The 26922-nt window shown below is 46.0% G+C and overlaps 1 protein-coding gene across 1 annotated transcript in view; it reads left to right on the plus strand.

The window, feature by feature from the left end:
• fxyd6 (FXYD domain containing ion transport regulator 6) overlaps positions 1 to 26526 on the plus strand; it is a 69564-nt gene extending 43038 nt beyond the window's left edge. Inside the window, exons 10-14 of the mRNA XM_060847016.1 lie at positions 13583 to 13675; positions 16975 to 17004; positions 25150 to 25224; positions 26370 to 26406; positions 26502 to 26526. Of these exons, the coding sequence (XP_060702999.1) occupies positions 13583 to 13675; positions 16975 to 17004; positions 25150 to 25224; positions 26370 to 26406; positions 26502 to 26526 (260 nt within the window). The remainder of the gene's footprint in view (positions 1 to 13582; positions 13676 to 16974; positions 17005 to 25149; positions 25225 to 26369; positions 26407 to 26501) is intronic.
• Positions 26527 to 26922: the final 396 nt, after the last annotated feature.

Consider the following 26922-nt stretch of genomic DNA (forward strand, 5'->3'; position numbering starts at 1 on the left):
GAGAGTTAAAGTGTTGAGCCACGGGGTGGTTGGGTTGGTTGGTCCGGGCGTCCCAGAGGTGTTCTCTGAAGCGTTCCGCAAGTAAGCGGCCTGTCTCCCCAATATAGAGGAGGCCACATCGGGTGCAGCGGATGCAATAGATGTGTGTGGAGGTACAGGTGAACTTGTGGCGGATATGGAAGGATCCCTTGGTTCCTGATGAAGGGCTTATGCCCGAAACGTCGAATTTCCTATTCCTTGGATGCTGCCTAACCTGCTGTGCTTTAACCAGCAACACATTTTCAGCGATGGAGATTTGAGCAGAGTTATTGAAAGAGGAAACTTCAAGTTGCCACACTTGATTGATGTGACTTATATAACAATCACCAAACGAACTTCTATTAACAGAGCCTGACTATTTGTGTCACATGATGGAATGGGGAATGGTAACACAATGTTAATCCATTAGAACAGTGTACACCTCTGAGGAAAAGTGAGAGAGGAGGGAGCACAGCAAAGGAGGGAGGATGAATACTGGATCTGTATGGTGAGGTCACATCACCTCTGAATCGATACAGAGTAAGGTGTGTCATTGCATATCGCATGAGAATTCTTAGAGGCATGGCATTTTAACCAGAACTCCATCAATAAGCACATCAATTTAGATCCTATCGTGAAAAAAAAAGAACTGGAAATAACATCATCCACCTTAAGAAATCAAGACCTATCAATAGAGAGGTGGGACATGCCACAGTGCTTTACCAGAGACTCTCATGGATGATGTTATCGGGTATGGTGACGAAACATCTGAAAACAAACCTTGCAGTTCAACGAATTAACTTACATGTTTAGATTTCACCTGTCAGCTCTACACTCTTAAAGAGTGATGACTGACTGAACTCACCAACAACTTGCTCAGAGATGTTATTACGCACCTCTGGAGCTAGTGGGATTTTAACTTGGGCTTCCTGGCTCAGAGGTAGGGACATTACCATTGTGTCACAAAAGCCCTAAAATAATTGTGCTTTTTTGTCATCTCTGCTCCTGTAGGAGTTTCTCAGGATCGATGTTTCTAATCAGCCTATTCGGATGTATTTTGATACAACTCTGCAGCAAGTGGGACTGGGGCCCAGGCCTCCTGGTCCAGAGATTAACACAATTCAAAGTCATTGTTTACATTCCAATCCTGACTGAAGGGCTGTTGTGAGACAGTGGCAATGCTCCTGTCTGTCTCTAAGCTAGGAGGCTGGTGTTCAAAAATTCCCACCTGCTTGGAATTGATTGATTGGAAAAGTATCCACGCCTGACTGCACCCATCCACTCAAAATGTACATGATCGATGAAGAAAAGAAGAATGTTCATGCATTTATATAGCCCTTTTCTCAACCACAGAATGTCTAAAAATGCTTTACAGCCAATTTTGACCTATAACTACTATTCTGAGAATCTTTGCAGCCGATCTACTCTTAGCAACTTCTCACAAACAGCAGTGAGATATCTGACCAATTGATCTGTTATTGTGGCGCTTGCCAACAGAAAAATTTTTACCAGAACATCAGGGAAAATTCCTCAATTCCTCTTTAAATGACGCCATGGGATCTTTTGCAGCTCCCCTGAGGGAGCAGGTGAAATCTTCGGCCAAATGAAGTTTAAAGCCCTGTATGCAGGTACTCCTACCTGTCCTCCATCACCAATAGCAACCAATTAGTTCATTTAGTGTTCAATTAGTCATAGAGTCATAGAGATGTACAGCACGGAAACAGACCCTTCGGTTCAACCTGTCCATGCGACCAGATATCCCAACCCAATCTAGTCCCACCTGCCAGCACCTGGCCCATATCCCTCCAAACCCTTCCTATTCATATACCCATCCAAATGCCTCTTAAATGTTGCAATTGTACCAGCCTCCACCACATCCTCTGGCAGCTTATTCTATACATGCACCACCCTTTGCGTGAAAAAGTTGCCCCTTAGGTCTCTTATATCTTTCCCCTCTCACTGTAAACCTATGCCCTCTAGTTCTGGACTCCCCCAGCCCAGGGAAAAGACTTTGCCTATTTATAATTTTGTAAACCTCTAGAAGGTCACTCCTCAACCTCCGACACTCCAGGGAAAACAGCCCCAGCCTGTTCAGCCTCTTCCTATAGCTCAAATCCTCCAACCCTGGCAACGTCCTTGTAAATCTCTAAGCCTTCAAAATTTAACTGAGTGATAACGAAATGGGTAAAGATTATGGCTGTGAGGATGAAACTGCAACCAGCCAAATCTAGAGGTGTTAAGGCAGGTACCAATGTTATAAAATGAGATACATTTTTATAATGAAATGCCTGGATACCAACCAATGGTGGTTTGGGTAGATTGCTTCCATCAATGTTCCTTCCTATTGCCAGTCTAAGGGGTTTATGTTGAATATTCTGTGGTGGAGGATTGACTGCAAATAAGTTTATGCAGAACAGGATCTTGTCTTTGAGGACAGAATGCAGTTCATTCCAGTTCAGTAACAATATACAGGTTCCAATAACCTTTTGCCATATTAACTGAAAAGAGTAGGGAGGAAACAATGTGTACCTCCCTGACGGGGACTGTGTCAGAGACCTCCAACTGCCCTGTACCCATCCAATGGCTGCATTATCCGGGAATGGACAAAGGCAAGAATCATACAACACCAGGTTATAGTCCAACAGGTTTATTTGGAAGCACTAGCTTTCAGAGCACTGCTCCTTCATAGGATAACACAGCTACCTGATGAAGGATCAGTGCTCTGAAAGCTAGTGCTTCCATATAAACCTGTTGGACTATAACCTGGTGTTGTGTGATTCTTAACGTTGTACACCCTAGTCCAACACTGGCTCCTCCACATCATATCTAGGAGTGGGCAGAGCTTCACCTTAATCCTATCGTTAACCCATTCAAAGCCACAAATCTGCAACAACCACATGGTTAGTCAAAGAGGTTTGTTTCAAGGAATGATCAGTGGAGAAGAGTTTGTTATGGGGTTTGACTAGAATGTTACCTCTGCCACATCAGCACACATTGTCAAAGGTACAGTCTGATAAAACCAATTTATGAATAATCTAACTGGGGTTCTCAAACTTTCTATCCCTGTGTTATTAAAGATTCCATAGGCCTCCTGTGATATAGGGACTTTCTTTCTGTACAAAAATTAGCTTTATACTTTTTTATTACTTACAACTTGAATCCCTTTTTTGGGTAAAGATTCTCTCTAATGGACGAGAGACATCTAAAACCCTTCTAACTCATAATTTCCTTGTGCCTTAACTAATCATTTCTCCAACAAAAAAGCTGGCACATTGTAAATGTGACATCGAAAATATTTTTAATTCCCAACTGTACAGCAAATGGTAATTCAGTTGTAACTTTCCCGTTCTTGTAAACACAATCGTAACATATTCGATTTTCTTCTAATTAACTCAGTTTAATAACACTCAGTTCCCCAGTCACTGCCAGAAGCCTTGTCTCAAGTCATATTTTCCCACTCAACTGGCGTATGCACTCACTGATTCCAAAGTCAGGAGGAACAATTTTCCAAATGCCGGGTTTTTGTGTAATGGGCCTGACATTGATTGGCAGTGCCTCCCCAACAACATAAAACAAACACGTTACAAACAAGGGTGGGATTTGTGAAGTATCACTGCTTTATTGGTAACATGGCTGATCAATTCATAATTTGAATTATTTCAAGGGTTTGGTTTTAAGGGATTGAGGAATTTATGTTTAAGATATAATGGAAATTGACTAAATTAAATGATTTAAGCATGGAGTGGGTGCAGGATGAGGTTATACCCACAAATGTTAACAATGCTCTGCCTTACCCAGTTAGTCCTGAAGATTCTTCCTGGTTTTCAGATTTTGTTGTTGAGATGCAACACTGCTCTGAAATGTCATAAAGACTATACGGCTGTATGAGCCCAATGCAAGGATAAAAATGTATCCCAGGTGAGAAAACAAAGAGTGAGGACTGGCCACCATAATGTCATACAGTACAAAAACAGACCCTTGGTACCAACCAGTCCACACCAACCATAATCCCAAACTAAACTAGTCCCACTGCCTGCAGTTTGCCCATATCCCTCTAAATATTTCTTATTCATGTACACATCCAAATGTTTTTTAAATGTTGTAACTGTAGCTGTATCCACCACTTCCTCTGTTCGTTCAATCCACACACAAACTACAAAGTGTCTTTTTTTAAATCTTTCTCCTCTTACCTTAAAATATGCCCCCCTAGTTTTGAAATCCACCCACTCTAGGGAAAAAAACATCTGCCACTCACCTTATCTATGCTCTGCATGATTTTATAAACCTCTGTAAGACCACCCCTCAACCTCCTGCATTCCAGTGAGAAAAGTCCCAGCCTATCCAGCCTCTCCTTCCAACTCAAACCCTCCTTTCCTGGCAACATCCTGATAAATCTTTTCTGATAACTCTCCAGCTTAATAATACTCTTCTTACAGCAGGGCGACCAGGACTGGACACAGTGCTCCAGAAGAGGCTTCACCAATGTCCTCTGCAACCCCAACATGACATCCCAACTCTTATCTTCAAAGATCTGACCAACGAAGGCAATCTTGCTAAACTCCTCCTTAACCATCAGGCAAATGAAAAGGGAGGGAACTCAGTCACAATGGATCTCAAGAGCAACCAGAGGCACAGAATCAGAGCATTGAGAAAACACAAGCTAAACGCTGGTCCTATACGGAGAGATTGAGCAGCTCAGGCACTCACTAGAGTTTAGAAGGACGAGTGGAGATCTAATTGAGGGATATAAGATGCAAAAGAGGGTTGACAAAGTAGATGTAGAGAGGATGCGTCCCTTGATGGGGAAATCCAGAATGAGAGGTCATTGTTTGAGGCTAAGGCACAGCAGATTTCGAACAGGTATGAGAAGGAATGACTTCTCTCAAAGGGTCGTGAATTTGAATCCATAGACCCAGCCAGTGGGGACCTGGGTTCAAATCTCACCATGGCAGATGGTGGAGTTTGAATCCAATAAGAATCTGGAATAAACAATCTAATGATGACCGTGAATCCATTGTTGATTGTCAAGGGAAAATCCATCTGGTTCACTAATACCATTAAGGGAAGGCAGTACCATCCTTACCATCCTACAGTAATGTGGCTGACTCTTAGCTGTCCTCTGGGCAATGAACACTGGCCTAGCCAATGATATCCTCATCCTGTGCATGAATTTAAGAAACAATAAACAACTGGGTATTTACCCAGTAGACAACACAACTAATAACTATTAAATTGCAAAATGTTGCTTCACTTATAATCTAGTTGTTATTAATTATATTCACTAGGCAAAGACTCAGTTCCTTATCTTTTTTGCCCTCTCCTTTTCCCCCAGTGGGCACTCCATTCAGATATCAACTACTGTCACTGCCACAGACCAACTGGCATCTCTTTCTCCTCATATTTCAACCAGAGGCCATAGGAATAGAGGGAGAGAGAGACTGAGTCCCTCTTGTTGGACAGCACTCCTTGGCTGACGAGGCATCTGAGCGGCTGCTTGCCCTGGATCCAGTTCGAATCCCATTCCCATCCCATCCCATCCCAATCCCAGGCCAGACCCCTCAAACCATTTCGAGAAGATAGCCCAGACCCTACCTTTGCTAGTTGTTTTAAGCAGGTGTAACACGCATATTCAAGTAGGGATGCAGTTGGTCAAACCATGTAGTTTTAAACAAAGCCGAACAGAATACTGAATAACTTAACCGACTCGAAAACCCAACAAATCATCCCAAATCAATGATACTGTTCCAAATACTTGCAACAATCCCCCAAAAACCCGTTGGCACAAAAGGTCAAATCAAACACAGGGTCTCACGGGAGAGAAGGCAGCGAAAGATTCAGCGTGGACCTGCTCCTGTGGGTCCAGCAGCCTTTTTCAACACTACTGCACTAAAACCAAACCAAACCAGAGAGAAGCTAAACTGGGAGAACTGGTCACTCCCCTTTCATTGTACAAGGGATTTTTTTAAACCCTGAGGCACCATCTGTTAGCTATAATCAAACTGGGCCTAAAACCCTTCAATCCCAAGCTTTTTGGAGTCTGTCTGTTATGACCTCTCTGAAGAAAAAGACCAAGGACAGCATAGCCTTGTTAAAGGAGCTGCACGTCTCAACTCCTTCCCCCTCCATAAAAAAAAACATCAATATCCAAAAATGGGTTCATTTAAAAAGCCTTTAATCTTAAATTGTTAGTATGCTACAACACATGCCACTGACTATAAACATGCAAACATGCAGAGATGCATTCTGTTTTAGTCTGTTCTGCTCCTGCCACCGAACGCCTGTTTCTCATCCAAGTCTCGACGATGCATTAACAATCACGTTTTCTCATCCTGCTGCATGCACAATTTTCAAATTGAATGGCTGTAATAACAAACTCCATCTAAACAGTCTGACATTCTTGTCTCTAAATTTCTCCACAAACTTCAATGCGTTATGGTCAGTGTATATGACTGTGTCAGTTATGTTACTGGTAACATAAACATTGAAATACTGTAATGCTAACACCAAGCTCAAAGTTTCCTTCTCAACCGTTGAATATTTTTGCTGATGAATGTTCAATTTCCTGGAGAAACATCCGTTAGGTCTTTCAGTATTCTCATCATGTTCCTGAAAGAGCCCAGTACCAACAGCTACATCACCTGTGTCGACAACCACCTTGAATGGCTTTGCATAATTAGATTAGATTAGATTACTTACAGTGTGGAAACAGGCCCTTTGGCCCAACAAGTCCACACCGACCCGCCGAAGCGCAACCCACCCATACCCCTATATTTACCCCTTACCTAACACTACGGGCAATTTAGCATGGCCAATTCACCTGACCCGCACATCTTTGGACTGTGGGAGGAAACCGGAGCACCCGGAGGAAACCCACGCAGACACGGGGAGAACGTGCAAACTCCACACAGATAGTCACCTGAGTCGGGAATTGAACCAGGGTCTCAGGCGCTGTGAGGCAGTAGTGCTAACCACTGTGCCACCATGCCGCCCACACTGTACCACCGTGCCGCCCACATGGTGTGGCTCATACTGGGGCAGTGGTTAATGCAGATTTCAGGCTGTCAAATGCCTTCCGACAGTCCACTGTCCATTGAAACCTCTTGACTTCCTTCAGCAATTCAGTGACTGGAGCAGCCACACTGCTAAAATTTGGTGCAAATTTTTGATATAATCCACTCAATCCCAGGAACCGTAGTATTGCTCTTTTAGGCGATTAGACTAGATTAGACTTACAGTGTGGAAACAGGCCCTTCGGCCCAACAAGTCCACACCGACCCGCCGAAGCGCAACCCACCCATACCTAACACTACGGGCAATTTAGCTTGGCCAATTCACCTGACCCGCACATCTTTGTGACTGTGGGAGGAAACCGGAGCACCCGGAGGAAACCCACGCAGACACGGGGAGAACGTGCAAACTCCACACAGTCAGTCGCCTGAGTCGGGAATTGAACCCGGGTCTACAGGCGCTGTGAGGCAGCAGTGCTAACCACTGTGCCACCGTGCCGCCCTATATGATATGGGAAACTCACCAGTTATCTTTGTTTTTACATCCCATGAGGCCATTTGTCCATGTCCAATAACACGGTCCAGGAAGGTGACTTGGCTTCGGCAAATTCACTTTTCGCCAGGTTTATCACCAAGCCTGCTTTCCGAAGTTGATCGAACAAGTCCGAGAAATGTTGCAAATGTTCCTTCCATGTGTGACTATAAACCACCAGCTCATCTATAAAATGACACAGTTGGGTAATCTGGCAATGACCATATTGGTTAGTCTCTGAAATGTGGCTGGCAGATAAATTCGTACCCAATGGCATGACTTTAAACTGAGGCCGTCCATTCGGCATTACGAAAGCCAAAATTGCCTTCGCTCTTTTTGACAAAGGTACCTGTCAGTATCCTCTTAGATCAGCTTAGAAATAAAAGGTGCTTGTCCAACCTTCTCAACGCAGTCTTCCAAATGTGGAATCAGATATGCATCAGTCTTTGTAACTGCATTGACTTAGCGATGGTCCACACATAACCATTGGATACCATCTGGTTTTGGCACCATTGCTATGGGTGAGCTCCTGTCACTGTAACTCACTTCAATTATGTCATCTTGCAGCATGCATTCAATCCCCTTCTGAACCTGTGCCAACTTTAGAGGGTTATGCCTATAAGGATGTTGCTTAATTGGAACAACATCTCCTATATCTACATCATGCACAATTAGGTTAGTACCTACCAACTTATTTCCACATACCTCGCCACGTGATAGTAGTAACTCTTTCAGGTCATTGCAATTTTCCCCTGGAAGGTCATTCAATAACTTATCCCAATTTTTGACAATTTCCTCATTGTCCAATTTAAATTGAGGAATGTCCAATTCAGAATCCTCTGAATTTGGTTCTTCACTCTGTGTTGTAACCAATTACACATTGTCCGCCTGCTCTCCTTCCCTGTCAAAATGCCTTTTGAGAATATTCACATGACACACTCACACTGTGAGATTTCTTTCTGTCTGGAGTCCTTATGAAGTCATTCACCTCAGTCAATTTCTTTTTGACTTGATAAGATCCACTAAACCTTGTTTTTAAAGGTGTACCTATCACTGGAAATAAGATTAACACCTTGCTTCTGAGCAAAGTGTCAGTTTTTAATTTCTTGTCTGTTTCCAGTTTCATTGTAAGCTGTGATACTTTTAAATGCTGTCTAGCCAATTCCCCCACTCTATTTAATTGTACCTGAAAATAGTCTAAATATATGGGCTCTGAATTCTAACTTACCAATTTCTCTTTAATCAATTTTAACAGTCCTCTCACTTCACGCCCAAAAACTAATTCAAATGGACTGAATTTGGTCAATTCATTTGGTGTATCTCTGATCACAAAAAGTAAAAATGGAATTCCCTTATCCCAATCATCTGGATAGTCTTGACTATAAGCCCTCAACATGGTCTTTAATGTCTGATGCCACCTTTTTATCACTCCCTGTGATTCTGATGGTACACAGTAAATTTGAGTTGTTTTAGTCCTAAGCTGTCCATAACTTGCATGAATAATTTTGATGTGAAGTTTGATCCTTGATCTGATTGCATCTCTGTGGGTAGTCCATATATTGCGAACAAATTGAGTAACTCCTGTACAATCCTTTAAGCTGTGATATTGCATAATGGAATGGCCTCTGGGAATCTAATGGACACATCCATTATTGTTAACAAATACCGATTCCCTCTTTTTGTTTTTAGGTAGGGGTCCTACGCAATCAATTAAGACCCAAATTGTAAAAGGTTCCTGAAATGCAGTAATAGGTATTAAAGGTGCAAGCTTTGTTATTGCCTGTGGTTTTCTAATTACCTGACATGTCTGACATAACTGGCAATGCACATCCTTGAGCAGTTCAGGCCAAAAAAAGTGTTTTTGTATTTTAGCTTGGGTTTTCCCTGACTCCTAAATGACTCATAGTGGTAGCTCATGCGTCACTTACAGCACCTCCTTTCTATAACGCAGTGCCAATACAATTTGATGAATTTCTGTCCATGTCCATCTGCCTGAAAATGTGATGGCCTCCATTTCCTCATTAAACATCATTTTAAAGATAATTACATTCAGGGATATATTTGGATTTTTTTCTCCATGTATGCCTTTTGATACAATTGCTTTAAATTTTCATCTTTTTGCTGTAACTCAGTTAATTTATCTGAGCTAATAATGTTTGTGTTGCCATCTATCTGCTCCTGGCTGTGTCAACCACCTGATCAGAGTCTCTGCTAACGTCACTTCAACTTTCGTATCTGTACTCTTTGATCTCTCTTGTTTCAACTGGTGACTTTGTGACCTTGTTACCACACAGTCTGGAAAGATCCCAGAATATGTGTCCAATGTTAGTCCAGTTGCCTGAGTTTCCACTGGCTTTTCAACCAGTGAATCAGCTGGATCATTGACAAGGACAAGTTGTAGTCCTGGAGCTGAGAGTTTGTCTGGTACTCTTACCATAGCTTCTCCACTCTTCACTGGACACTCTAACCTCACCTTACATAATTGAGTGCTTCTTGTCTTCCGGTTGATTCCCATTACCGGTACCTTTTCTGGCAATCGTCTTTCAAAGAGACATATCTCCTCACCTTTCAACACCCCAGATTGAGAGGATCCTCAATCTCTTAATATTGCAACCTCTTTATCTGCTGCTCCAGGCCATTATGAGTAAACTTGACCTTTGCAGGAATATAGTTTCAGAAGATCTGGTACATCCTCCTTAACCAACCTCCGACCAGCTTGTACATTCTGCTACAGCTTTCCAGTCTCCGTTGTGCTTTCCGTTACCATTCCAACAATATTCACTGGCTGATCCTCTTTTCCTGTATCTGGTTTCCTAGTGCTTCTGCTAACCCCCCAACACCGTAATTTCATGTGGCCTACTTTATTGCAACGAAAACGCGGGAGCTTTTTTAACTTCTTTCTCCCCTTCAAGGGTTTCCTGCGGTAAGTTCTCCTTACGATCTTCACCGAGATCTACCTTTCCCTTTCCATGCAAACATTTCTCTTTGCCCCAATTCATATCCCTCATGGATTGAAATTGATTTTGGAAGCCAAACTCTGATTTATGGACCAGCTCCTAATCATCAGCCCCTTCAGCTGTTAACCTTGCTGTTTTAACTCTCTGCTCTTCCACATGAGTTCACACTACTTCAGGAAGTGAATTTTTGAACTCCTCTAAAATAATCGTCCCTCTATGAGCATCATGTGTTTGCTCTATTTTTAATGCCCTTATCCACCTGTCAAAATAACTTTGTTTGATCTTTTCAAATTCAGTGTGGGTTTGACCGGGGTCCCTCCTTAGATTCCTGAAATGTTATCAGTCGGCTTCTGGCACAAGCTCATATGCACTAAAGACGGCTTCCTTCACCCCCTCATACGCCCCAGATCCCTCCTCTGATAGCGAGGCGTATACCTCACTAGCTCTACCTACAAGTTTTTGTTTGGATCAGCAAAACCCACATCGTCACTGGCCACTGCATTTGTTTTTCAAAATGAGATGAAAAAAGCTTCCTTCTCGTCAAATGTAGGAAATGCGTGAATATATTTAAACAGTTTCTCACTAGGCCTTTGGCTCCCACGGGTTTGCGCATCCTTACTCAGCTCACTGTCAGCCTTCAGCCCCATCCTTTCAAGCTGACTTTCCTGTCTCAGTGTCAGTTTCCAAAGTTCAAACTCCCTCTTTCTTCCTTTCTTCTCCCTCTCTTCTCTCTCCTTTCCTCTTTCCTCTGCTTTTAATCATAATTCCTTGTCTTTTGCCTCTAACTCAAGCTGCTTCATTTACAATTAAATTTTAGCCAACTCTAAAGATTCCGATGGTGTTTCCAGCAAATGTAGATGCTGGAATTACCTCTCCTTTCCTCATGGGAGGAGGCAGCTCCAACCCTAGCGTGTGCGCTAATTCTAGCAGCTTGGCTTTATTCACCTTTTGCAAAACCCCCAAGGTCACCTCTTCCACCCCCAGAAAGCTGTCGGTGACTAAAAGACCCATTGTGGTCCAAGCACTGTTTAAACCAACTGAAATCAACTCCCAGAATGAAAGACTCAAACACCTACCACTTACTGCCTTTGAGTCCAAGAACCCTAATCCCAATTTAGAACTACAGAACAAATCCTGCAAAATCTGTTACGGACCAGGCCAGACCCCCTCCAACCATTTCAAGAAGGTAGCTCAGACCCTAACTTTGTCAGTTGTTTTAAGCAGATGTAACATGGATATTCCGGGAGGATGCAGTTGGTCAAACCATGTAGTTTTAACACAAAACAGAATTTATTTACAAGATTACCAAATGAAACATAACCAAAAGAGAACAGAAGACAGAATATCTTAACCTATCTGAAAACCCAACAAATCATCCCAAATTAATGATGCTGTTCCAAATACTTGCAACAATTCCCATGAACACCCCTTGGCACTAAAGATAAAATCAAACACAGTGTATGATGGGAAAGAGGGCAGACAGAGATCAGCATGGACCTGCTCCTGTGGGTCCAGCAGCCTTTATCAACACTACTGCACTAAAACCAAACCAAACCAGAGAGAAGCTGAACTGGGAAAACTGGCCACTCCCCTTTTGTTGTACAAGGGGTTTTTTTTTGCCCTTTGCCTGAGGCAGTATCTGTTAGCTATAATCAAACTGGGCCTAAAACCCTCAACCTCAGGCTTTTCAGACCTCTCTGAAGAAAAATACTGAGGACAAAATAAACTTGTTAAAGGAGCAGCATTGTCACAAGTCTTAACTGCCCTCTGGACAATTAAGCCAATAAATGTGACACCCACATCCCATGAATAAGAATGAATCTTAATAAAAGACCAAAAGGTCTATTTCCGTGCTGTACATCTCTATGACTCTATTAATGAGATGAGCCTCTTTCCTTAAACAGAATGTAATTTGATAGCAATTGGGTTCAAATTAGTTGGATGCTGTGTCTGAGATTATTTGGCAACCTGGTCTCTCTGCTTTGTGCTGGTGTTTATGCTCTGCAATAATCTCTTCTGATCTTTCTTCATCTCACCCTATCAGCGGATTTTGCTGTCCCTTCCTCCCTCTGTTTATCTCGCTTTATTTTAAGTGCATCGCGCTGCAGTCGCTCTCTGCAGGACTGGGTCTAACTGCTTCCTGTGGGAGGACTGGAGATGGATTGACCTGCAACCCAGGACCCAGCACTCATTTTACCAACAACCCCTGTTGTTCCCCAAATTTCCTGCCCTTCAGCAGCAGCTGAACCATCAGGACTTGAAACACGTGAACCAAACTCCCTGTGCCAGGTCTTGAGATCAGCAAGTAGAGATCTCACCTGCTCAGTGTCAGGTAAGGTGGTCATTCCTGTTGGCACTGGGGACGGGTCAGTGTCCTGAAGATCAAATTTAACTCCCTCCCGTGAATGGAAAATGGAGTGAGGACAGAGGGTGGTTCACATGTGGAATGAACTTCCTGAGGAAGTGGTGGGTGTGGGCACAGTTACAACATTGAAAAGACACTTCGATAAGTACATGAAGAGGAAATGTTTGGAGGGATATGGGCCAGGGGCAGGCAGGTGGGACTGGTTTGGTTTGGGATGATGGTCGGTATGGAGTGAAGGGTCTGTTTCCATGCTGGATGACTCTATAGCTCTGTTCTGATTATGTTCAGACTCCCAGAAACTGACTGACTGACACCAGTTGATAAACAGAGTGAGGTTTCTGCACTTTGAAGAGAAATAAAATCACAAACAATTAAAAGGTGGAGTGCAAGGAGCCAACAGGTATTTCTCACACTAAGCCTACTCCCCCCTCCCACCCCAGTGTCTCTCCCCCTCTGTGTGTGTGTGTCTCTCTCTCTCTCTGTCTCTTTCTCCCTCTCTCTGTCTCTCTGCTTGGTTAGATGCTCTTACTGGGAGTTAATTATTTAACTGCAACATTCTCTAAGTCACTAGCAAAACAGTAACTTGGGCAGATTTTTCATGTGACTGGAGTCATCAACAGGAACAATTCTCTACCAGCTGCCGTGTGACTGGGACGAAGATTACCCAACCCATTAATGTTTAATTTATTCTTGTCTGACATAGTTTTACACACGCCCAGGGTTATAACCAGAACATTTTGCCACACTTGCTCGCTGACTCTCTGTCGCTTGTACATCACCAGCACCATGACACACAGTGAGTAAATAATACCTTTATTTATCAGTCATCAATTGTAGACAAAATCTCTCCATTGGAATGGAGAATGTCATTTAATGAGATGGCTATTGTTGGCGATGCTCGGGCAAGGCTGGTTGGGTGTGATTAGGGCAGGTGTGGGAGCACAGAGTATTAGTTAGCAGTTTGCAAATCCATGGCAGGGATTCAGTGCCTGAATGGGAAATGACACATCGAGACAGATATCCTGTATACTAAAGATATGGTCCATTGGGTTTGTTCTTGTGCTGTGGGCACAATGTAATTGCATAATTCCTATCATTAAAACCTGTAACATGACAGAATTGGTCATTCTCCCACTAGGATAGAGAACTTTTTATGTCTTCCCACCCACCGAATTGGGAAGGTTTCTGACCTGGTGTGTTTGCCTGTCTGACTCCCATTGTGTAGCCCAGCTAGGCGGACCACACAGGGCTTTTCTTATTCGATATCTTCGGTATATCTGTGTGTTCTGGGGGGGGGGGGGGAGAGAGACACTTCACCAGGGCAGCGTTCTGACAGACTCTCCAACTCAAACATGAACCATACGCGAACATCCAGGTTTCCCATCTGCCCTCTCCCCTGGTATCTCCTTCACTTCCTGGTGATCTTGGCCTGCTCTCTCTCTCCCTCATTCTCCACCTGCCTGTCTTTCACTCACCACTTTACAATTTGCTACCACTCTCTACATCTAATCCAAACCTGTCACTCGACCATTCCTACCTCAAAAGTAGCTTGTACCTGTCAAACATTTTGGAATATCCTATTGTCATGATGGCTGCTATACAAAAGCAGAAACTCAGCAGATCCGGCAGCCTCAATGAAGAAGGAAGAATTTCGAAGGTGAGACGGTCATAGGGGCCTCGAAACATTAACTCTGTTTCTCTCTCCACTGAGCCTGCCCAACCTGCTGAGTTTCTCCTACAATTTTTGTTTTTTATTTCTGATTTGGAACATGCAGAGTTTTGCTTTTATGTCGATAAATGCACATCTTTCTTTGAGCGTCGTCTCCTTTCAGATCTCATCAAAACCCATCGTCGTTGGTCAAACATTTAATTGTGTGTTCGAACAACTCTGTGAGGCTCACACATTATATGAGATGAATCCTCTGAAACTGGCGGGGCAGAGATAGTTTGAAGTTGAAAAAGACAGCTGAGATTCTTTGGAATTCCCTTCCTCAAAAGCCAATGGATAAAAAAAATTTTGAATGTTTTTGAAACCAGCTAATTCTTGATTACTAAATGAGATGGAAGATTATTTGGGGATATATAAGGATATAGAGCTGAGGTCAATGTGTTATTGAGACATTTTATGTTATCAAGGTGTGATGTTGATGGTGATGATAGATTTTCTGCTCAACACATGGACCAATTTTGTTCATGGCAAAAGTGAGGACTGCAGATGCTGGAGATCAGAGTCTGGATTCGAGAGGTGCTGGAAAAGCACAGCAGGTCGCTTTTCCGGCACCAATTTTGTTCACGGCCTAATGAAGCCACAGAGCCTGAGTCAGTTTGGACACATCTTTGATGGTTACTTCCTCTGTCAGTGACTTATGTTTCTGTGCTCTTAGGTCCCTCACCAGCTAATCAAAGCTGTAAATCGGTTACTTAAATATTCTTAAAACAAATGTTAAGGTTCCAGGTTTTTATTATTTGAATCGAATTCCCACCAGCTACCCTGGTGAAATCTGAACCCACGTTCCCCAGAAAAGGAGCCCAGCTGCCTGGATTACATTTTGACTGTACCCCCCCATCTCTCTCCAATATACACAGGAAGCTTCCCACAGCCCAGGTCCAAACTGCAATACCGTACTCCCACAGCTACCTGGACTACACCTCCTCCCACCCTGCCCCCTATAAAAACACCATCCCATGTTCCCAATTCCTTCGTCTCCACCGCATCTGCTCCCAGGAGGACCAGTTCCAACACCGCACAGCCCAGATGGCCTCCTTCTTCAAGGACCGCAGATTTCCCCCAGACGTGATTGACGATGCCCTCCATCGCATCTCCTCCACTTCCTGCTCCTCCGCCCTTGAGCCCTGCCCCTCCAACCGCCACCAGGACAGAACCCCACTGGTTCTCACCTACCACCCCACCAACCTCCGCATACAATGTATCATCCGCCGTCATTTCCGCCACCTCCAAACGGACCCCACCACCACGGATATATTTCCCTCCCCTCCCCTATCAGCGTTCCTCAAGGACCACTCCCTTCGTGACTCCCTCGTCAGGTCCACACCCCCCACCAACCTAACCTCCACTCCCGGCACCTTCCCCTGCAACCGCAAGAAATGCAAAACTTGCGCCCACACCTCCTCCCTTACTTCACTCCAAGGCCCCAAGGGATCCTTCCATATCCGCCACAAATTCACCTGTATCTCCACACACATCATCTATTGCATCCGCTGCACGCGATGTGGCCTCCCCTATATTGGGGAGACGGGCCGCCTACTTGCGGAACGCTTCAGGGAACACTTCTGGGACGCCCGGACCAACCAACCCAACCACCCTGTGGCTCAACACTTTAACTCTCCCTCCCACTCCACCGAGGACATGCAGGTCCTTGGACTCCTCCATCGCCAGAACATAACAACACGACGGTTGGAGGAAAAGAGCCTCATCTTCCGCCTGGGAACCCTCCAACCACAAGAGATGAACTCAGATTTCTCCAGTTTCCTCATTTCCCCTCCCCCCACCTTGTCTCAGTCGATTTCCTCGAACTCAGCACCGCCCTCCTAACCTGCAATCTTCTTCCTGACCTCTCCGCCCCCACCCCACTCCGGCCTATCACCCTCACCTTGACCTCCTTCCACTTATCACATCTCCATCGCCCCTCCCCCAAGTCCCTCCTCCCTACCTTTTATCTTAGCCTGCCTGGCACACTCTCCTCATTCCTGATGAAGGACTCTGGCCCGAAACGTCGAATTTCCTGGTCCTTGGATGCTACCTGACCTGCTGTGCTTTAACCAGCAACACATTTTCAACCTTGCTGAGTTAGCCTATCACACGAGGAGGTAGCAAACAGATAAAGAATGGTGAAAACAGAAGAAAGGTTTCTGCTTCTCAAAATTCCCCATGTCTCTATGGAAGGTGTTGGTGTCACGGTGACTCGGGACTGGGATCTGCTGTGATTCCACTTTATGAGACATTGGTAGGCACTTGGAAATCTCCCCACTGAAGGTGCACTCAATTGGACATCCACTTTGGAATGAAGGAGGAAGGATCAATTTCTAGAATCAAGACATTGTCTAACTGAGTCTCCTCTGTTCTCTCTATTGCAGCTGACTTGTCCGATGCTCGCTTCTCATATGGTGAGTTTCCCAACTGAATTGAGGGTGGGGAGCAGGCTGGTGGGTGGGGTGGGGGGTTGCCAACTCTGCTCGGAACCCCAATCAGTTATCCTGCAGCACAGCATGAATATGTTTCCTGCACGGATCCTTCCATCAGGTTTGGTAAAAATTACGTTCATGAGATGCGGGTGCCACTGACTAGGCTAGTGTTTATTGCCCATCCCTAATTGACCAGAGAGCAGTTAAAAATTAACTATCACTACGGATTCACATGTAGTTCACATAAGGTAAGGACGACAGATTTGCTTCCCTAAAATACCCAAATCGGCTTTTCTGACAATCAGCCATGATTTTGGTCAACTCTTAATTCAAGACTTTTATTGATTCCAAATGCCACCGTTGCAGGGTTTGATCAGCAGGACATGAGGTGGGACTCTGATTGCAGTTTAGTAATTACACCAATAGGCCATCACTTTTCCAACAAAAAAAAATTTCAGAGACACCATTTGCCACACTGGCTTTTCTCCTGTAGGTTATTCATAGCAGTGAGCTGGAGAATAATCTTCAATTGGACTAGATCAATCCCGGAGAGTTGGCAAAGCCTATTTTGGTCTTTCTGATTTTCAGAACGGCTGTTTTGCATTTTCTTAAAATCACACAATGCAGGAACCCCCAAGTCACAAAAACGGACAAAACATTCCAGATTTTCCCCCCCACAGAGGGAAATAAATAAATAAATAAAAAATCTTGTCATATTTGGGAGTAAATATACTGCAGCTCCATTTTAAAATGGACAACATAAGCTGAACTATTATGTGTCATTTGCAAGTTTTATTTGTTTTCCTTCTCTATTGTACCTTTTTGCGCTAATACTCAGAAAGGTGTCAACTCTGGCAATATTTTCCAGGTTGCGCTTACATTTGGGGTCCTGCATCGATTAACCAACAGGCTGAGGGTGAAGTCAGGAAGCTAGGCCTCAATGAGTTTGCTCAGGGCCAAGCATAACTGTAACCAAGGCAACCACAAGCCTTGCCTGCCTCGAGAGCCCAAAATGTGAAATCAGAGGCAACATGCAGTGCACCGAGCTGCTGCATAGTTTCCTCAGGGTTTCACAGGAGCTGATGCTGCCTGCAGTGAAATCCCTTCCTTTGACCAGAGGGTGAACAGAGCAGGCCTCACCCTATGGTGACGGGTAAGGTTTGTTGGACCAAATCCATTTGTCGGTCCACAATCCAGCCTGCCCACTGTTGCCTGGCAACAGGAGTCCATTCCGGATGCCTGGCACCTGAGGGATAAAATGGGGTCATGCCACGCGTCATTAAAATCACTTCGGAGACTTTCCTTCTCCCTGTGACCTCCTTTCAGGCTCAGAGCAGGACGTTGTCGAAGGATTTTTTTTCTCCCTTCTTTTCTGGGTCAATGTAAACGGTGGTGTGTGTCATTGATAAGGGACTCATGACCTTGACAACAAAGATGGCTACCTCCTCCCATGCCCCTACCCACTGTTACCAAGCAACCATGAGTCAGTGCCTTCAGAGAAAAAACTGAAGGTGATTAAAATTTTAGACAAGCTGGCGCTAATATCTAAAAATGAATCGTGTGAGTATATCACAGGCAGACAGCTAGCAGGGAGACAAACAAAAATTCTTGTCCTTGTTCAACAAAATGTGATTTATTCAGGCAAATAAATCTGGATTGTCACTTCGTGTTAGCAAGCTGGTTTCAAATGAGTAGCTGCTACTCGTGAGCAAGCGCCTGTCACTGTTAATTTCACAACCTTATAGCATCCAAACAGACCCTTCAGCCCTGCTGTGCTGTGCTAGTTGAGCAAAAGGCTGAGTTCCACCCTCTCGTTATCTCTGCATGGCCCTGGAAAATCTTAATTCTCTTGATTACTTTTTGAAAGTTACGAGCGAGTCCACTTGCATCCCTCCTTCATGTTGCACATTCCAGATTGCAGCAACCTCAGACTATGCACCAGTCTCAGGGAACAGAGTCAACGCCACTCTCTGCTGTTGGAAAAGGCTCTGAAGGGGTTCATCTTCGTGTTGCATTGGCTCCACCCATTCTAATGTTATCACAAAGTCTGTGGGTGGAGTTATGGAGTTCTCCTTGATGTTTTGGAAGGAGGAGCAGAAGAAATAGGAACAGGAGCAGGCCATTCGACCCCTCCAACCTGCTCCACAATTCAATAGGATCTGACATTCCTCACATCCACTTCCATGCACTTTCCTTGCAACCCCTGACTCCCAAATTGGTCAACCATCTATCTCAGACTTAAACATACTTAAGGACCTTGCCTCACAGCTCTCTGGGTCACGGAGTTCCACAAACTAACTTTTGAGAAAAAAAGTCCCTCCTCTCCTCAGTCTTCACCTCACGCCCCTGTATTCTGAGACTGTGCCCTTTGGTCCTAGACTCTCCTCGGAGGGGAACCATTTCCCCCGTTCAATCACCTCAAGAATCCGATATGTTACAATGAGATCACCTCCCATTCTTCTCAACTCCAGTGAGTAGAGGTGAAAACAATGACTGCAGATACTGGAAACCAGATTCTGCATTAGGGTGGTGCTGGAAAAGCACGGCAGTTCAGGCAGAATCCGAGGAGCAGGAAAATTGATGTTTCAGGCAAAAGCCCTTCATCAGGAATACAGGCAGAGTGCCTGCAGGGTGGAAAGATAATTGAGAGGAGGGTGGAGGTGGGGAGAAAGTAGCATAGAGTACAATAGGTGAATGGGGTTGGGGATGGAGGTGATAGCTCAGGGAGGGTGGGGGAGATGGTTGCAAAGAGTACAATGGGTGAATGGGGTTGGGGATGGAGGTGATAGGTCAGGGAGGAGGGTGGGGGAAGGTAGCAAAGAGTACAATGGGTGAATGGGGGAGGGGGTAGAGTGGATAGGTGGAAAGGAAGATAAGCAGGTAGGATAAATCATTAGGGTGGTGCTGAACTGGAAGTTTGGAACTGGGGTGAGGTGGGGGAAGGGGAAATGAGGAAACTAGTGAAGTCCACATTGTTGTCCTGGGGTTGAAGTGTTCCAAGGCGGAAGATGAGGCGTTCTTCCTCCAGGCATCAGGTAGTACGGGAATGCCAGTGAAGGAGCCCCAGGACCTCCGTGACATCGGTTGAATGGAAGGGGGAGGGAAATATATCCCTGGTGGTGGGGTCTTTTTGTAGGTGGCGGAAATGTCGGCGGATGATTTGGTTTATGCGAAGGCTAGTAGGGTGGAAGGTGAGCATCAGGGGCGTACTGTCCTTGTTACGGTTAGAGGGGTGGGGTCTGAGGGCAGAGATGCGGGATGTGGACGAGATGCGTTGGAGGGCATCTTTAACCACGTGGGAAAGGAAATTGCCGTCTCTAAAGAAGGAGGCCATCTGGTGTGTTCTGTGGTGGAACTGGTCCTCCTGTGAGCAGATACGGCGGTGGCGGAGGAATTGGGAATATGGGATGGCATTTTTGCAAGAGATAGGGTGGGAAGAGGTGTAATCCAGGTAGCTGTGGGAGTTGATGGGTTTGTAAATAATGTCAGTCGTCATTAATGGAGATGGAGAGGTCCAGGAAGGGGAGGGAGGTGTCAGAAATGGTCCAGGTAAACTTAAGATCAGGGTGGAATGTGTTGGTGAAGTTGATGAATTTCTCAACCTCCTCGCGGGAGCACGAGGTGGCGCCAATGCAGTCATCAATGCAGCGGAGAAAGAGGTGGGGAGTGGTGCCGGCGTAATTACGGAAAATCAACTGTTCTACATAGCCAACAAAGAGACAGGCATAGCTGGGGCCCATACGTGTGCCCATGGCTACCCCTTTGGTCTGGAGGAAGTGGGAGGATTCAAAGGAGAAATTGTTAAGGGTGAGGACCAGTTCGGCCAAACGAATGAGAGTGTCGGTGGAAGGGTACTGTTGGGGACGTCTGGAGAGGAAAAAAGAGGGCTTGGAGGCCCTGGTCATGGCGGATGGAGGTGTAGAGGGATTGGATATCCATGGTGAAGATGAGGCATTGGGAGCTGGGCAAACAGAAGTCTTGGACGAGGTGGAGGGCATGGTTGGTATCTCGAATGCATGTGGAGAGTTCCTGGACTAGGGGGGATAGGACAGTGTCGAGGTAGGTAGGGATGAGTTCAGTGGGGCAGCCAGGGTGGTCAGGCTTGTGGATCTTGGGAAGGAGGTAGAACCGGACAGTGTGGGGTTCCCGGACTATGAGGTTGGAAGCTGTGGGTGGGAGATGTCCTGAGGTGATGAGGTTCTGTATGGTCTGGGAGATGATGGTTGGGTGATGGGGGGTGGGGTCATGGTCGAGGGGGCGGTAGGAGGAGGTATCCTCGAGTTGGCATTTAGCTTCAGCGGTGTAGAGGTCAGTGCGCCAGACTACCACTGCGCCCCCTTTATCCGCTGGCTTAATGGTGAGGTTGGGATTGGAGCAGAGGGATTGGAGGGCTGTGTGTTGTGAGGATGAGAGGTTGGAGTGGGGGAGGGGGGTAGACAGGTTGAGGCGGTTAATGTCCCGGCGGCAGTTGGAAATGAAGAGGTCGAGGGCGGGTAATATGCCAGCGCAGGGTGTCCAGGTGGATGCAGTGTGTTGGAGGTGGGCGAAGGGGTCCTCGGAAGGTGGGCGGGAATCCTGATTGTGAAAGTAAGCTCGGAGGTGGAGGCGGCGTGTATTAAATTCATTGATGCGTGGGCGGAGGGGGAAGAAGGTGAGTCCTTTGCTGAGGACTGATCGTTCATCCTCAGTGAGGGGGAGGTCTGGGGGATGGTGAAAACTCGGCAGGGCTGGGAGCTGGGATCTGGTGTGGGTGTGGAGCTGGGAGTGTGGGGGGGGGGGTACCCTGTAACTGGAGTGGGTGTGGTGGTGGGGGCATTTTTTTCCTCTCCTGACATCCCCAACAGTACCCTTCCACCGACACTCTCATTTGTTTGGCCGAACTAGTCCTCACCCTTCACAATTTCTCCTTCGAATCCTCCCACTTCCTCCAGACCAAAGGGGTAGCCATGGGCACACGTATGGGCCCCAGCTATGCCTGTCTCTTTGTTGGCTACGTAGAACAGTTGATCTTCCATAATTACACCGGCACCACTCCCCACCTCTTCCTCCGCTACATTGATGACTGCATTGGCGCCACCTCGTGCTCCCGCGAGGAGGTTGAGCAATTCATCAACTTCACCAACACATTCCACCCTGACCTTAAATTTACCTGGACCATCTCTGACACCTCCCTCCCCTTCCTGGACCTCTCCATCTCCATTAATGTTGACTGACTTGACACCGACATTATTTATAAACCCACCGACTCCCACAGCTACCTGGATTACACCTCTTCCCACACTACCTCCTGCAAAAATACCATCCTGTATTCCCAATTCCCAATTCCTCCGCCGTATCTGCTCCCAGGAGGACCAGTTCCACCACAGAACACACCAGATGGCCTCCTTCTTTAGAGATCGCAATTTCCCTTCCCACGTGGTTAAAGATGCCCTCCAACGCATCTCATCCACATCCCGCACCTCCACCCTCAGATCCCACCCCTCTAACCGTAACAAGGACAGAAACCCCCTGGTGCTCACCTTCCACCCGACCGACCTTCGCATAAACCAAATCATCCGCTGACATTTCCGCCACCTCCAAACGTACCTCACCACCAGAGATATATTTCCCTCCCAAACCCTTTCCGCCTTCCACAAAGACCGTTCCCTCTGTGACTACCTGGTCAGGTTCACGCCCCCCAACAATCCACCCTCCCATCCTGCACCTTCCCCTGCCACCGCAGGAACTGCAAAACCTGTGCCCACACCTCCTCCCTCACCTCCAACCAAGGCCCCAAAGGAGCCTTCCACATCCATCAAAGTTTTACCTGCACATCCATCAATATCATTTATTGTATCTGTTGCTCCTGATGCAGTCTCCTCTACATTGGAGAGACTGGACACCTCCTAGCAGAGTGCTTTAGGGAACACCTCTGGGACATCCGCACTAATCAACCACATCACCCTGTGGCCAACATTTCAACTCCCCCTCCCACTCTGCCGAGGACATGGAAGTCCTGGGCCTCCTTCACCGCTGCTCCCTCACCACCTGAGGCCTGGAGGAAGAACGCCTCATCTTCCGCCTTGGAACACTTCAACTCCAGGGCATCAATGTGAACCTCATCAGTTTCCTCATTTCCCCTTCCCCCACCTCAACCCAGTTCCAAACTACCAGCTCAGCACTGTCGCCATGACTTGTCCTACCTGCATATCTTCCTTTCCACGTATCCACTCCACCCTCCTCTCTGACCTATCACCTTCATCCCCACCCCCATTCACCCATTGTACTCTTTGCTACCTTCCCGCACCCTCCTCCCTGACCTATCACCTCATCCCCACCCCCACTCACCTATTGTACTCTATGCTACTTTCTCCCCACCCCTACCCTCCTCTCGTTTCTCTCTCCACTCTGCAGGCACTCTGCCTCTATTCCTGATGAAGGGATTTTGCCCGAAACATCGATTTTCCTGCTCCTTGGATGCTGCCTGAACTGCTGTACTTTTCCAGCACCACTCTAATCTAGAATCCAGTGAGTAGAGTCCCAACCTGTTTTGCTGATAGGACACTTCCTCCAACCCAGGATCATCCTGGTGGAACTTCTCTGAACTACCTCCAATGATCTCTTTCCTTAAATACAGGGATTAAAACTGCTCACAGTGCTCCAGAAATAGTCTCATCAGCACCTTGTACATGCTGCAGTAAGACTTCCTGACTTTTCAACTCCAAATAAGGGCCAATATTCCATGAGCCTTCCTGATTCTCTTCTGCCCCCTGTACTAGCTTTGTGTGTTTCCTTCACAAGTCCCCCAAGTATCCTTGTGTTGCAGTTTTCTGCAGTCGTTCTCCATTTAAAGAGGCCAGGCGTCTTCGTCCAAGAACTGAATCTGATATCAACTTCCTAAGATTGTAGTGATTCTTCCTGTCTAAACGTAGCTGTACCTACTGCCAGCAAGCTAAAACCTTGATACCGAAGAACAGCCTCTTCTTCAGCCTGATAGTGTACGGTGGAGTATCCTCAACCATTAATCCCTTGTTAGAGCCGAGACAGAGCCACAACAAAGGAGGACTGATGTCAATGAACTATTCCAATAACCTTACCCCAGTGCCACTCACTGAGAGAGGCGGCAGGAATGGTCATACCTAGGAATATGCCACGTTAGCTTTCCTGATCACTGTTTGTGAGTGTTGCTGCTGACCTGTTAATTAACATGATCATCAAAACAGGCCTGGAGAAGCTATGCTTCTGTCTCCCAGCTCTACAAGGCTGTTAGCACCATTTCATTCTGGCTGTGGTCTACTTACTGATCGTTGTAGTTGGGCAAGGGAGTGACTGCTCAATAAAACCACCTCCTGACTCATTCAAACCTACCTCCCTCTGAAGTGCCTGCCCTCAGTGCTTTCAGAACCAGTCCTGCCTCTGTTGTGAAGCCTGCTGATAAGGGTGGGCTGATGGACTGACCTCTACACTGTGGGGATTGAGTGCCAGCTCTCGGACACCTCCTCCTACCTTCCCCGGACCTCGAATCAAGTTCTGAGGATGGGTCACTGGACCTAAAATGTTAACTCTGTTTATCTCTCCACAATGCTGCCAGACCTGCCGAGTTTCTCCAGCAATTCCTGTCTTTACTTCTGACAGGAGCAAACATTGATGTGCACACACACAGACACACGCGCACACACACACGCACACAGACACACACAAGCGCGCGCACACAGACACACGCACACAGACACACACAAGCGCGCGCACACAGACACACGCATACACACAAACATGCGCACACACATGCGCGTGCGCAGACACATGCACACACACGCAGACATGCGCGCACAGACACACACACAGACATGCACAGACACACACGCACAGACATGCACAGACACACACACACACACACACAGATACAGATGCGTGCACACACACACAGACACATACACACACACGCGCATGCACACACAGACACATACACGTACACACACGCGCACGCACACACACAGACACACACACACACTCAGCAGCTTCTGGATACACTGAAAACATCATGCTCATTTTGTATTTTTGTTTTGAATATTTCCTAGTGAGTTCATGAAGGCATTGTAAAGCAGTCAGATTCCTTTTGAAATTAATTCTTTCTCAAATCTTACACAGATTATGAAACTGTTCGGAAGGGGGGCTTGATCTTTGCTGTTGCTGCATTCTTCGTGGGAATAGCCATTATCCTGAGTGAGTTTCAAATCCCAGATCCAGTCACCCTCCAGGTTTACAGATTAGTAACAGAAATGGCTGCTTCATGCAGCTTTTCTCATGTTGTCAAGGTCACATTGGCATTGTCAAGCTGAGAAATGTCACTGGAGATAATAATCGTCATTTTGTAACTTCACACACAGTACACTCCCTACACACACACAGACACACTTACACACACACACGGTACACTCCCCCCCCCCCCCCCCCCCCCCACACACACACACACACACACACTCACTCACACACACACTCACTCACACACACACAGGGAACACTGTGTACAAGCCACAGATATAAACAGAAGACCAGGTACACCACACATGCACACGGCACACTATGAACATGTGACATACACACGGAATATGGTATACACTCTACATGCACACAGAACACTGTGTATGCATGACATACACACGGAACACTGTGCACATGCACGCACACGGAACACTGTGTACACACCACATGCACATGGAACACTACGTACACTCCACATGCACACAGAACACCACGTACACACATGTACATACCACATGCACACAGAACACTGTATACACGCCACATGCACACAGAATACTGTGTACATGTCACATGCACACAGAACACTGCATACACTCCACTTGCACACGGAACACTGTGTATGCATGACATACACATGGAACACCATGTAGACACCACATGCACATGGAACACTGTGTACACTCCACACACATGGAACGCTGCATACACACCACATGCACACAAAACACCGTGTACACGCGGCATGCATACAGAACACCATGTACACTCCACATGTACACGGTAAACTATACACGCCACATACACATTGAACACCATGTACACTCCCCATGTACATGGTACATTGAACACAGTACTTCTATGAACCAGATACATCCTGTAACATTCACTTTGACCCTATTAGCTTCACACTGAGCAGTGACGGTTGAAAAATGATAATCCATTTAAATTTCAGAGAGTTATCGAGAGCATTTTCTGAAAGATGCATTAACCAAAATCGTAAGTCAGGCAGGTTACAGAGATCCTGTGGACTGTTAAATGAATAAATATCCCAGATTATTAAATGATAATAAACAGCCCACATTATGTCTCCTTTGTCGCTACAGGCAGAAAATTCCGATGCCGAGGCAAACCACCCAAACGGTATAAAGATTATTTTGTGCAATTCTCACAAAGTTGAATAAACAGGTGCCTGTGTGACTTATTGCTGACAAGCTGTTGTTGATGGTTCCTTTCAGATCCCAGGAGGAGGAGGACCTTTAGCAGATCTCGAGGTAGGTCACTGCTTTCCGTTTGTCTTTATGAATCACACACTCGGAGGAAAGCCCCGTGTGTGTACGACACCCCATCAGAAATGTCACAACATGCGTCATCCCAGAAATTGTAACTGAAGAGATCGGAGTCACATCATTCACACTGCCTCCTTCCTCCTCCAAAACTTTCCCAACCCCAGCTCCGAAACCCTCAATCATACCTCCAAACATCTCCAGGCATCACCAATCACTCCCACTGGTATCACCAGGCATCACCAATCACTCCCACTGGTCTTGAACCCTCTTGAACCTTGAGCTCATCCAAAGCTCTGCTGCCCAAGTGTTGAACTTGTAGGACATTCCATTCTTGTGGGGAACGAACTTCCAGAGGAAGTGATGGATCCAG

The sequence above is a fragment of the Hemiscyllium ocellatum genome, chromosome 29 (genome assembly GCF_020745735.1).
Source record: "Hemiscyllium ocellatum isolate sHemOce1 chromosome 29, sHemOce1.pat.X.cur, whole genome shotgun sequence".
Classification (NCBI taxonomy): Eukaryota; Metazoa; Chordata; class Chondrichthyes; order Orectolobiformes; family Hemiscylliidae; genus Hemiscyllium; species Hemiscyllium ocellatum.